Below are 14,266 nucleotides of genomic sequence, written 5' to 3' on the forward strand. Positions count from 1 at the left end.
GGATAAATGCAGCTCACTATTTGAAGTGTCAATGCTCAGAGCCTTGCTGAAGGAGATTGTTTAAGTTGTAGTTGTTGTTAACGTTGCCTTTTTAAGAAGCGTAAGAAGAATATGCTCTCCACAGGGAAATTGTCTTTTAGCTCCAACACTTTAAGGAAGGTCAAAGATCACACAGGATTTAAAAAGATTTACTCGGTAGGGAATCTTTCTCACAGTCTTAATGACTAAATAATCTAGATTTCTACTTACTTTTTCCTTTTTTTTTTCTTTTGGCCTTTGATTTTAATTTATTTTTAATTTATTTTTGCCGATGAGAAAAAGCTTGAGGGACAGTCAATGCAGATGCATGCAAATTTTTCAACCGATTTTTCAAACCAGAAATACCAGAGGAAATGAATCGATTGTTTGCAGATTACCGCACTGTCCCACGAAACAGACACAACTTTACAATTTCGAAAGAATGGGAGACAATGTGTCCGGTGGCCACAAGTCGCGTTGGGGCCTCGACAATAGATGTTTTTCTTCTATTCACAAAAGCGTTGGTCTCATTCTGGGGAGCATACACATTCACTGAGTGTGTCATTTTGTTGGTGTGTGTGTGTGTGTGTGTGTGTGTGTGTGTGTGTGTGTGTGTGTGTGTGTGTGTTTTCAATGCTGCAGTAACCAGGCGGTGAGGATGCTGGAGTGCAGAGAGAAACCCACACCGGACATGTTCGGAGAGCTGCTTCGCAACGCCAGCAACATGGGAGACCTGCGCAACTGCCCTGTAAGAGAGCACACACACACACACACACACACACACACACACACACACACACACACACACACACACACACACACGCACAATACACACGTTTCAATGCGAGCACAGTACAGTCAGCAGCTTCATGCAGTTAGCGTCATAACACAAACACATGAATGCACCAAACATAATCTGCGCTGCAAAACATTTTTGTTGTTGTCCCCTTTAATGTTTAATTCTCTCAATTTTAGTACAGACCAATGTGAGTTGTGTTTCGTTTTATAAGAAAAGGAGAAATGTGTATATCAGCAAATTTATTTTTGCACAATCAAAAGATGGATGGGTAAGAAAAAAAAAAAAAAGTTGGGTGAAATTCTTTTTTCTTTTACTTCCATTGTTTCTAGTTTGTTATTTCTTTTTTCTTGGTGAGTCTGTCTGTGTTGTATAATCAGCAGCTCATTTGCATTTACGTCCCATTTTTCTCTTGCCTTGTTATCACTGGAGGCATTTCCTGCGTTGTCGTCATCAACCTCCTTTTCAGTACACTGCTATGATCCTCATGTCATCAGCAGGAAACAGAAGAGCATTCGGTTGCACAGGGGAAAGTATTTTTTCAACACATTTCCTCGTTATCTGAAAAAGCAGGTATTTTGGGGTGAAAATTAGACAAAAGAACATTAAAGCATATGCTGTGCTTCAAAGCTACATACAGTGCGTAACTTCTGTAATTACAGCAAACATTTCGGCGTCATCTACATGAGTTAAGCCTTCCGTGATCGCTCATGGATTTTATTCATGCTGCTGTATGCCCAGGTTTTATCTTGGCAGTGGAATAAACAACTGAAACATTTCTTTGGGTTTTTCTGAGCTCCTGCAATCTGAGAAATACAGGTATAGTTTTGTGGGAGCTGACAGGCTTAATCAACTGTGTGTCAACTCGTTTGGCGATGGCTTGAATGTAACCGACAATCATTCATATGAAAAAGTTACGCACTTTAGCTTTAGATATATTGTGTGCTTCCATGAATGTGTGATTCCAGTCAGAGAGCGATAGAGAGGTGTGTGTGGTGAAGGAGTTGGACAGGGGAACGTGTGTGTGAAGCCTTTGTTGTGTTTGCGCTGCCTGCCACATGGGAAAGGGCTGCTGCTGAATAGATCAAGCTTGGCCCCGCTCAACCAGCCCCTCTCTCTGCCAAAGCATCCGCACAAAGAGCCTCCTCAGCTGCCCCTCTCCTCCTCACACACACACACACACACACACACACACAAACACACACACACACACACACACACACACACACACACACACACACACACACACACACACACACACACACACACACACACACACACACACACACACGCACACACACACACACAGCACCACCACCGCAAACCTCCACCGCTGCAACCACACCACTACAATACAACGCTGTCGGGCCCCAAACGCTGATGTAGTTGTGTGCGCACTAGTCACACAGCCTGCCCCTGGTTGTTGTTTTTTTACTTCCATCACTTGCAGGGCTGATCTTTTCTTAATATCACATTGGGCCTTCGCTCAAACAAAGGGCTGGTATTTGAAGGGGGGGGGGGGGGGGGCTGCTGGAGGATACTGCAGGTGGAGAATGTGTGTATGTTTGCTTGGTGCCAGAGAGTTGACAAATGAAACAGTGAAGCTCTGCATCTACTGTTTGAAATGAAGTCCATTATGAGCAAACATGAATGAATTAAGGTGAATATACAGTATACTGTTAGATGCTGTGGTGGATGGACAAATATCAAATATAAAAAAAATATTTTCTAAAAATAAATTATTCTTAAACTTTTTCCTAAACCGACTTCTTACTTAAAGTGGTTTCCAATAGCAACAGACAATTCTTAAGAATTTATTTTTTGTTTTTTTAATCTCACATGAGAGTTTTCTTTATGTTTTTTTTGTGTTGGTTTTTATTGGATACATTGAAAGTAAAATGTAATGGTTAATTTCAGAAAGAAAAATGAATGATAATGATAACTGAATACGATAATTGAATAGTTTTGCTGCATTAATGTGTAAGCGTCACAAATGTTGCAGCTGGGAAAGATGGAGCTGGACCTATAACAATAAATCGTCATTTATTAGTTAATTTAGATTTTTTTATCAACATGTTGTGAATCTGCAAAGTAACTAATGTTATCACATAAAAGTCGAGTAAAAATTAAAATGTTAGTATAAATGCTGCAATTTGAAACAAATTTAACTCATTTTGACACTTTTCTTAATGACAAAACAACAGCAACACAAAACCAGATTGTGCCAGCATTTAGGCAGGACTCACAACTGTATCAGCAATATGCCAGCGACAACTCCCAGTGAAACGTGATTTGTGTTCCGCATGATAACGGGCGAATGCAAATCAATTTTTTTGTGAAACAGTCCTCTGGGATTTATTTTTTGTGGATTGAGCCGTCATTCTTATCGGTATAATAACTCGCCAAGGGAATTGCTTGGGTCTGAGGGGCAAAGAGAAATTGCAAAAAAAATAAAATAAAAAAATAAGTCACACCAGATGTATTAAAAACCTTGAACTGTCAGACAAATCTTTCAGGTTTCAAACCAACAGTTTAGCCAAACTAATTTGGAGGAAAAAGAGAACGCAGAGGTGAAAGTTAAAATAAAAATAAATAAAAAAGTGAGGTATGTGCCTTTACTTTGACCTACCAGACTTCCGTAATAATGTGCACCCAGTTTCCTTCTGTAATGAGGAATAATAACCAACATTTAAGTGTGTGGTAACTTTAGATGTTGTCCTTCAAATAAAGTGGTTTAGAATCTTTCTCAGATCCAAGCAACAACTTAGCTGTGTACAGTTCCTATTATCATGCCTTATGGAAACAATAGCCAAAACTTTAAAAATAGCCTGTATTAAACCGGAATAATCCTTTAAGTTTAGTAAAAGCACTTGGTCACTTTCCTTTCTGTGTGGTTGGAAATCAGTTAACCTGCCTAACCAGCCGTCCCTACATTGACAAAAGTGGTGATTGTCTCTTAATTTAGCTTGTGTATGTGTCGTGAGGAAGCATTATCACAAACATTTTCCGAAAGTTGTTAAATGTTTCTCTAAAGAACGCTGCAATCAGCTTTCTGCCAACGTACAGATCGCCCTGGACCAGCAGCACTGTTATATAACTCAGTCTCTCTTGGAAAGGACTGCATAGCCAAAGCAACAACAGCAAAGAGAAAAAAGGGAATCTTTGCATATAAAAACAAAGAGAGATAGGACTGCACGGATCAATCCTGTATTATGAAGCAGAGTGAATGTGTTTGCACTATCATTTGACGGATGATGTTGTCAGTGTCCGGCTGTCCTCGGCCCAGTGAGACACAGCACAGAGGGAGAGAGCTAACAGAGGCACTGCGTCCCATCCATGTGTCCCCCAAGCTAACAGATCAGCCTCAGTGTCTCAGTGCTGCACTGGTTTGGCTGCTGCTCCCTGGCTTGTGTTTGTGTCCCTTTCCTGAGAATTGAGAAACAGACCCTGGCAGAATACCTTCCTGTCATCTCTGGTGCCAGCGTGAGACGGCCCGAGTTCACTGTGTGTGATTGTGCATAAGTGGGAAGTGTGTGTGTGTGTGTGTGTGTGTGTGTGTGTGTGTGTGTGTGTGTGTGTGTGTGTGTGTGTGTGTGTGTGTGTGCGCGCCAGTGTTGTGTTTGGCAAAGTAACTGGTTGCCAGGGTGTTCTCAGGCTGTTTCCGAGCACCGCACTGCCAACACTGCGTGCATGCTCGTGTGTGCTTTTTTATGTGTGTGTGTGCGCTTGCTTGTGTTTGTGTGTGTTTGTCTACTTGTTTGTGTGTGTGTGTGTGTGTGTGTGTGCGTGCGCGGGTGCACCGGCTCTGCGGTGGGTCATGACTCAAAGGAAGGATTCAGAACACACGGTTCTGAACTCAACAGAAGGCCCAAGGGAACAAAATACAACTCAGCAGCACTGCTCTTCTTCTTCTTCCTCTGTCGTTCTCTCCTACAATCTTTTCATCTGTTTTCCTCCTGCCTTTTTATACCTGCCATTCGCTTACTTCATGTGTGTGTGTGTGTGTGTGTGTGTGTGTGTGTGTGTGTGTGTGTGTGTGTGTGCTTGTGTGTTGGTCGCGTCAAGACAAATTATAAAAATTAATAAAAGTTCTAAAACGCTGTCACACTAGTTCATAACGCAGGATGAATTAACCTGTTTGATCACACACTCCTATCCCTTCTGTTATTCCAGAGTAACTGTGGCGAGGTGTTGCGTATCCGAAGGGTGCTGATGAACTCGCCGGAAATCGTGTCCATCGGCCTGGTGTGGGACTCGGATCATTCTGACCTGGCTGAGGACGTCATACACAGCCTGGGCACCTGTCTGCGCCTGGGAGACGTAAGTAGATCACACACACACACACACACACACACACACACACACACACACACACATTACACACACATTACACACACATGTTGTGACGCGTTAAAGGTGCACTATGTCGTTTTAATTTTACATTTGCAGAGCCTGTAGTTAGTTTACAAAACATACTTTCTCTACAAGTTATTCTTAATATTGAATAATTCTATCGTCATGTATTAAGACAAAATTATTATGAGACACCCGGAACCAAACGTAAGACTATAATATGTTAGTAAACAAAACTGTGGGCCCTTCTGCTGAAACAACAATGAAACAGTAACTTTTCAGGAAGATTTGTCACTTCAAACAGTGTTCCTGAGGATACTCTTTTCCTGTGAGTCAAGTTTGTTTATTAACTTATGAAATGATATATTTGAAAATTTTCATTTCTCTGACACAACCAAAGTTACACAGTGCACCTTTAACATGTGTTATGTAATGCCTAGGTAAAGCAGCCAAGCACGTAAGCAGCCCAAACACTGTCGTAAAAATACAGACACAATGCTTAACATTTGTCCACAGTGCCAGAGCTGCATGTAACAGCTGTAAAATGAACATAATAATAAACCACAAATGTTTGGGGTGGTGGTGACAGCACTCTGTGCCCCCACGAGGCTCCTTTTCAATTTGAGGCTTTAGCCGTGGAAAATGTTGCAGTAAAAGAGTGAAATTACACGGTAATTTATAGTCACTGTGGTGCAGGATTTTCTTGCAATGACAATGTCAAGTCCTGTGGCCCAGCGCTTTGATTCAGGCTGAAATACTGTATGTCTGTGAATATCGGATGGATTGGCATGACATCTGCTAGAAACATCCATGCTTTCTACTCACTTTGATGATCCAAATTTTCATCCAGCACCACCATTCTGGCAGGTTTACACTGTAAAATGTAAAATAAAAATGACCCCAATTGCTTTAAAACGGCTTTGTTTCGTGCAAGCTAGCAAATGTTCACATGCTAGCCCAACATGCTGATCTATGAGTGTTACAGTGTTACACTTTACCACATCAGCGTGTTAGCATTATCATACAGAGCTTGTAAGCATGCTGACGTTACCACTTTGCCTAAGTGCAGCCTAACAGAGTTGTAGCTCGGTTGTGGACTCTTAAGTTACATGATGGTGTTTGGCTAAAAAAGTGCTTTAAGTTGTGATGCCGCTGTTGCTTGGTGACGGTAAAAAGTGATGTTGCATTTCATTGTTATGCGAGGGACAGGAAAACAAAAAGTTAATATTGTGCTTCTACATTTTTTAACTTGGCATGAGAGCGGGGCTTTACATGCTGTAGGATATTTGTTATAAAATAATTCTGTGTCCGTAAAGAGTAAAAAAGTTCAGAACAGTACATTCCTAGATCTTCAAACATATGCTGATCCAACCCAATAAAACTAAAAGCCCCTTGGATCCCTTGGTCCCTGGGTGAACTTATACTCACATATACACGTATATAAATCAAAAGTCCTGATATCACTCCTGGGCTGGCCTATTCCTCTAGCTTTCTGTAGGCCTAACTCAATCTAGCTGATCTATCTTTCTGAACAATTGAAACACACATTCTCTAGAGCAGTTCATGTTGAAATTGAAATCTTAGTGATTTTACGCGGCAGTAACAGAAGCTGCAACCCCAGTGTGCTCGTGAATGGTTTTTGATTCGGTTATCTCTCGATCACAAAGATAACAAAGCTCATTTCCACACATTTCGTATTATAATAGGTACTGTTATCTTCGTAACACAAGATAAAGAAAGCTTGTCTGATGCGTTTGATCACACCGGATTTTAAGACTTTATGATAAGTGCCATGACTTTTTTTGGGGGGGGGAGTCATAACTAAACAACAAGAAGTTTGCTGCCTATAATGGCTGTTTAAACAAACAATCATATTGAATTGATTCAATTGCATTATTCTATAAACAGGAAGTCGGCCTGTTGACTGATGCCTAACAACATTAAGAACCTCAGCTGGATCACTGAAGTGCCGTTGTCGGTTTCACCCGAGCTGGCCTTCTCTTTGAAAGACTTACACTGATCTCGATATTATCTCTAACAGTTACACAACGCAATTTCTGCCCGTGTGAGCCCTTTGATTGAAGTACAAACTCATGCCCTGATCATAGAGGGTCTTCCTTGATCTGAAATTTCACAGTGAAATAGATTGCCACAGTCGCCATATGAAAGCTGGCACTGCTGATCTCCGATGAACAGTAAACGAGAAGGCCTTTTGTGATAACGCGATTAATAACTCACGAGAGATCAAAAGATAATGGCATATAGTAATATCAGTAATGAGTGAGAACAAGCATTGTTGTCCCGTGATCGCGAGATATTTGTGATCAGAAGAGAAAGGGAATCAAAAACAAATTATGAGCATGGCTGCTCTCCGGCCTCGTTATGGCAGCGAGGGTACTTATGTCATCGTAACTTGTTGTCATCTTTTACCATTAAACTCATCCAACGCTCTTCGTAAGTAATATTTCCCAATTTTTAATGTCCGCTGTTGAGAGTTTGCTCCAGGGATCTTTAAGCTAATTGCCACCACTTAATTTTTCTCATGGAGCCGTAACATTAAAGGTCACCAAAAATAACATACAAATGTATTTTTTCACAGAGAAATACTGTCCTAAAGTGAACATACCAAGCAATTAAAAACTGTAGAGGAAGGCCGTGTTCCAAGGCTCTTTTTTGTGTCAAACTTAAATAGGATTTTGAACGTGGTTTGCTCCCTTCTTGAACACAAACTATGATAAGGTCTCACTTTGGCTTCTCTATTTTAATTGCCTAACTAGAAGTAAACAACGGTCACAAAGTCACAAAGTTAACCTGCAGGTCAGACGTACAAACACCAAAAAGGCAATGTTCAAACATACACTGCTGCTCAAAAAGTCATTAACAGATGCAACAACACACATGTACTCATATACTCTCAAAGACACACACGGATAAATGCACAAAACACAAATAAAGATATACAAATGTGTGGATGCTGCTGCACCGTTTTTCAACACTCAAAAATAAAAAATATTACACACACACATGGCACAACAGTCCTCCATCTCCTGCTTTAGCTTTCACACCTCTCTCACACAAACACACGCACGCACGCACGCCCACACACACACACACGCACACTCATGTTTCGGCGGCTGAAACTCTGTCACCACCGAGTAACGTTGACGCATTTTAATGCCACTGTAACATCTCCAGCCGCATTCTGAAGTGATATCTATAAATAATAGATCAGTGAATATGTGAATGTGTTATAGTGAGTCAAGTTCTCTCTCCTCTATCTTCTCTCTGCTGTCTGCGCCTGCCGCTCGTCTCCCCTCGTCCTCGCCCCATTGTTGTGAGCTGAAGCTTGTTGTTAGATTACGAATCGGAAGGCGCAATCTATCGCATTTCCTGTTTTTGTTTAGTCGCTCTGATCTGGAGAAAAAAAATGTGAATCTGCCTGCCTCCCCTATCCCTCCTCCTCCTCCACTGCTTTCACTTTCTCTGTCTGTCTTCTGCATGTGCTATCTCTCTTGTGATTCTGTGTTAGTCTTTTTTGCGCTCTTTGTTTTCTTTCTATGAGCATTTGCTGTTTCTCTATATGTTGTATTGTTGTGACCTGAGCTTTGGTCTGTTGTTCAGAATCAGTTTTGATTTTGGTAACTTGTGACGGGGCTGTATTCTTAAATGTTGTACACCGAAGGATTAATTGACTAAAGAAACCAATGCAGAAAGTAACTGTGAGTTGCAGGCCGAGATAGTTTGTCGTTTTTACTGGTATTGAACCAATGCAGCAGCAGGTAAATGTAGGGCATGTCAACACACAATGACAAGGGATAATATAAAAGGTATATGTTAACACTTTTATCACGTTGACTGATGTGCATACAACATGTGCAAATAGTGTTATTGGCAGCTGCTGCACACCTTCTGACCTGAGGGTTAGCTCTGTGCATAGATGTGTACAGTATGTAGCAGTGTTCAGTGTTCAGTGTGTGCAGCATACAATGAGAGGAAAGTGAGGAGTTTGAGAAAAGGCTGGCTTGTGAAGGGATTACTGCATACTGCATATACAGTATACTTGGTGAGCAAAAAAAATGGGCTTGTAGTCCCATTAACTCCTCTATCGCCCCCCTTCTCTTCCACACACCTCTCCCTCTCTCTCCTGCATCTCTCCCTCCCTCCCTCTTGGTCTCCTCTCCCTCACTCCCTCTCTCCCTTCCTCTCTCTCCCTCCCTCTCTCTCTCCCTCCCTCTCTCTCTCCCTTCCTCTCTCTCTCTCTCTCTCTCTCTCTCTCTCTCTGTAGTTGTTCTACCGAGTGACAGAGGAGAGGGCTCGCCAGGCGGAGCTCTACTTGGTGGGCATGGTGTGCTACTACGGCAAGCACTACTCCACCTTCTTCTTCCAGACCAAGATACGCAAGTGGATGTACTTCGACGACGCCCACGTCAAAGAGGTGAGAGACAGTTCGGAGTCTGCATGCTGCAACGCGGTCGGAGAGGGAGGGAAGGAAGGGAGGGAGGCTGCCCCGTACAGTATATGCTGCATCTCCAGCTGTGTGCGTGTGTGTCTGTGTGTGAGTGTTTGTGTATGTGCGTGTGTGTGCGTGTGTGTGTGTGAGTGAGAGAGAGAGAGAGAGAGAGAACGCGGCAATGACAAGAAACTGCGCCGTATGTTAGTTCAGGTGCTGCATGGTCAGTTTGTTTGCAGCGGAGTGTCGGCTTGAGATTGATTATGTGTTTAAGGTTTAAATCCCTCTCTCTGCTTTTAGGCTTCTGTGCTAAAAACTGGTGTTGTGCTGTGATACTTTATGAATCAAGCTTAGCGAGTTATGTTCCAAAAAGGGCTGGAAATGATATACAGTTTGCAGTGGCTGAATCGTGGGCAGCTGTGTGTTTGTTTGCTGTGTGAAATGTGAGCTAAAGAGGGGGATCTAAACGTCCTTGACACCTATAGCAGTCCCTCTGCACGCTGTCGGTCATATTAGATTATTGAGCCGGTGAAAAACTGGGATATTCTGAAATCGGTAAGGACACACGGCGGGCACAATGTGTGTTTGACCTTCTACTTTTGGCGTAATGTGCGTAATGTTATATCTTTATACGGATAGATTTCTCTTTCTTTGTGTGTGCGCGTGTGTGTATGGGTTTATATGGTATGTTTATGTGTGTCCTTATGTGTGTGTGTGTGTGTGTGTGTGTGTGTGTGTGTGTGTGTGTGTGTGTGTGTGTGTGTGTTGCCCTGCTTGCACCTCTAGATCGGCCCTAAGTGGAAGGACGTGGTATCTCGCTGTATCAAAGGCCACTATCAGCCCCTGCTGCTGCTCTACGCTGACCCCCGCGGGACGCCGGTGTTACTGCAGGAGAGCTCCAACCCCTGTACCAGCTCCAACCCGCAGCTGGAGCTCCAGCACTGCAGCAGCAAGGCCGGCTACGACAGCGAAGACTCCGGTACACACAGTGACACACAAACACACACACACACACACACACACACACACACACTCTCTGCTAGAGATCGGATCAGATTATTTTGTGTTTTACGTCAAAGGGGGGAGAGGGAGGGGAGGGAGCAGGGTTATGGCTTTAAAGCTCCGACCTACAAACCCCCTATAATCCAACTGCTTCTGCCGTATACTGCAAAAGCCTGAACTTTGACTGTATTACATTGTTTAACTGTAAACATATGCAGATGCGGGATTAACGGAACTGTCATTTTTTCTTGTAACTTGTAGCTGTGTTCTGAAATGTTGTACACCAAGGATAGATTAATTGAAGTCATTGTGAGTTGCAGACCAAAATAGTTTATCATTTTACTGTATCGAACCAATGCAGCAGCAGGTAAATGTAGAGCAAATGGAAATACAACGACATGGGATTATATAGACGGTTTCGTCACGTTGACCCATGCCTACAACATGTGCAAATAGTGTTATAGGCAGCAGCTGAAGCTCCGACCTACAACCCCCTATAATCTAACTGCTTCTTATACGGTATAGTGCAAAATCCTGCACTTTGAATGTTCCTGCTTTTCACTGTAAACGTATGCAGATGCAGGATTAACGGAACTGTTATTTTTCTTTTCTTATTTCCTCTCAGGTCGGGAGCCTTCCATATCCAGCGATACTCGTACGGACTCGTCGACGGACAGCTCGAGTCACCGTGCCACTCGCAGCAGAACCCTCCACCAGTCCACGGGCAGCCACCTCTCCAGCGAGTCCCAGACCACGGTGGTCTGCAACCACGACCTGGGCACTCCGCCTCACGGTGCTGACGTCGGAGGTAATATATCTATACCCGGTGATACATCTATACCAGCAAAGTACAGCGGCACCTTCAGTCGCCTTTGCAGCTCCGAAAAAAACTGTGAACATTCAGTGCTTTCAGAAAGAGAAAGAGAACGTACAGTAAAAGCTAAAACAAAGGTCACTTTAGAGCAGGGGTGTCCAAACTTTTTTCACTGAGGGCCACATAGAGAAAAATCTACGAAGGGCCGGGCCACTTTGCCAAAATAACACATTTATCAGGACATGTAGCTGCTCTGATGTTTAGTTTCATAGTGTCTTCGTAAATTGTAATCCTTCACGGCAACACTTTACTTGCACATTAAAAAGATACATCCCCCCTCTTGTTAAATGCCATTGATACACCCAGTATTTTCTGCTTTTACGTCTAATATCCAGCTTGGTGAAAATAGTAGCCAGCCCTCCAAGGGGGGTCCGGGGGTATGCCCCCCCGGGATATTTTTTTAAGTTTTTAAAGTGAAATGCATGAATCTGGTGCACTTTGAGAGGGAAATTAAGAGGCTAAAGCTGAAGAATTTTGTATGAAAAAAATGTAAACACTGTGTCAGATGAATTAGAAGCTATTGGAGAAGGACACATGGATTTTCCATAATAATATTAATTTAAATAAAAATATTATGCAGGGTCCTCTGGGATGGCCTTGGTGCTCTTTTTCTTTTATGGGACATATTTCTCTGTAATATAATGAGTGCATTTATATTATTTAAAAATTAAAAGGGCCATATTACATTATATTTTTAAAATGTGCCAAGGGCCAATCAATCAGTTTTGACACCCCTGCACTAGTGGGTTAACTAAGAAATGCAAAAAAAAAAAAAAAAAAAAAAAAAAAAAAAAAAAATTTTTCAAAGGGCCATATTGCATTATATTTTTAAAATCGGCCGCGGGCCAATAAAAAGCGGGCCGCAGTTGGCCCGCGGGCCGTAGTTTGGACACCCCTGCTTTAGAGGTTTCAGTGGAAAGTATGTTTCGTTTCCACGGGGCAGCACAGTTCGGTTTGGCACGGCTCGGCACGACACGGTAACCTTAGGTCTTGCTTGCGTTTCCACTGCCGACAGTACCCTTACTTCGTTGGCAGGGTATATGGTTTGTTCTCATAACACAATAATCTTCACTATTGCCTGTTTGTCTCTCGCACGGAAATGATGACAGTGTGCAGCCCCACCATTTTAGGATCCTTAGGGAAGGCTTGGTACCCTAAAATAAGGGTGTCAAAAATATGTGTGGAACAGTTCGTATATTTTAGATTTTGGTACCCTTTCCAACTTTTGACAGTGGAAATGCAAACAAAAGAGTGCCGAGCCAAGCCAAAACCAAACCACACCACTCAGTGGAAAAACAAGGCTTAAACAAATTCTTTGTGCTTGTGCGTCATCACTGCGGACTCTTCAGGATATGCGCCTCGTTAAGAGTTATTCTCACATTAACTTGCTGCTGCTGCTGCCTACATAATTGCCCCCTGTGGGATAAATAAGAATGCTATTGGATTTCCTATGTCTCTGTGTGTGTCTCTCTCTCTCTGGTCCAGAGTCAGCGGTGGAGGGTCCTGCCCGGCCTCCATCTCCTCCCCTGCAGGAGTACAAGGAGACGGCCGTGTTCCTGCTCTCGTCGCGCCGGCCGCTCACCTCCTCCTCGTCCTCCTCTCGTCCCCTGTCCTCCTCCTCTTCCTCGGGCGTGGGGGGCTGCGAGGGGGGAGCAGGGGGGCCGCACTGGGAGGATGAAAGCACCAGCAGCGAGAGCAAGTCGAGGTAACTACTGAGGTGCTACGATGGCCTAGAGGAAAGAGGTGGCCAACCAGTAACCATGAGGTCGCTGGTTCGATCCCCGGCACTGAACAACTGTTATTACGTCTACGGCGCCCACCGTTGCTACACTGGTGTCCTTGAGCAAGACACTTACACCCAAACTGCTCCAGGGTTTAAATTTAAATTTAACTATTGACTAATAAAGTAACTTAACTAACTGCACCACAGGGCTTTAGACCCATTTGAAATCAAATCAAATCAAATCATCTTTATTTGTATAGAGCCCAATATCACAAATAGACATTTGCCTCAGCGGGCTTCACATTCCATACAGTGTGACACCCTCTGCCCTTAGACCCTTAGCTCAACTGAGATTTTTGAATTCACATTCACACCATATATAGTTGTAATGATGACCGTTGTTTATCTTACTCTCATCATAGTCTTACTCACAGTGTCTGTGGTTGTGTCTACTGTAGTTTAATCTACCCAGAAACCAGGAGAAAGGTTTACTATGTACAAGTACCATTTATAAAACAATTTACATTACACATTGTATGGGTGAATGGGTAGCTATGTAACTTTTTTCCGTGAAGATCCAAATGATGTGATGTTTCTGCACTTACCTGAGCTCGCTGCAGTTCACTATACTGCCACTGGCGTCACTATTGAGAATGAATATCTGAAAGTAACATATACAGCCTTTAAAGAAGTACCTCAGAATTGTACTTTTTTTCTTTTTACTTGAGTAAAACCACAGGTATTTGCAAAGGAGTATTAGTCTGACTACTATTTATAAATGAAATAAAGCTCTTTCTACAGTAACTGCATATAAGCACTGCCTGACGTTAACTGTCCTCCTGGCCTCTGCCTGTATTAGCATTAAGATTCGGAAGTGAGACTTTGAAATGTTTCTTCCGATGTGTGTTCATATTCATAAAATGTTAAATGCCTTTGTGTCAGCCTTGCTTGGATCACGAAGCGGAAGTAAATCGCATATTGGCGGTGCGAATAATGGTTAGAAGCTCTGTGAGAGTGACTCAACCTTATTTAAGTCATTTTGTAGGTCAA

General features: G+C 42.8%; 1 protein-coding gene across 1 annotated transcript in view; it reads left to right on the forward strand.

Moving 5' to 3' along the window:
- The window catches only part of usp54b (ubiquitin specific peptidase 54b), a gene marked incomplete at its 5' end in the record, with an annotated part of 47,295 nt that overhangs the window by 20,763 nt on the left and 12,266 nt on the right, over nucleotides 1-14,266 (forward strand). Inside the window, 6 exons of the mRNA XM_080049709.1 lie at nucleotides 661-766; nucleotides 4,988-5,134; nucleotides 9,453-9,602; nucleotides 10,404-10,596; nucleotides 11,245-11,427; nucleotides 12,979-13,198. Of these exons, the coding sequence (XP_079905835.1) occupies nucleotides 661-766; nucleotides 4,988-5,134; nucleotides 9,453-9,602; nucleotides 10,404-10,596; nucleotides 11,245-11,427; nucleotides 12,979-13,198 (999 nt within the window). The remainder of the gene's footprint in view (nucleotides 1-660; nucleotides 767-4,987; nucleotides 5,135-9,452; nucleotides 9,603-10,403; nucleotides 10,597-11,244; nucleotides 11,428-12,978; nucleotides 13,199-14,266) is intronic.

This window comes from Ammodytes marinus (genome assembly GCF_949987685.1).
Source record: "Ammodytes marinus genome assembly, chromosome: 20".
Classification (NCBI taxonomy): Eukaryota; Metazoa; Chordata; class Actinopteri; order Uranoscopiformes; family Ammodytidae; genus Ammodytes; species Ammodytes marinus.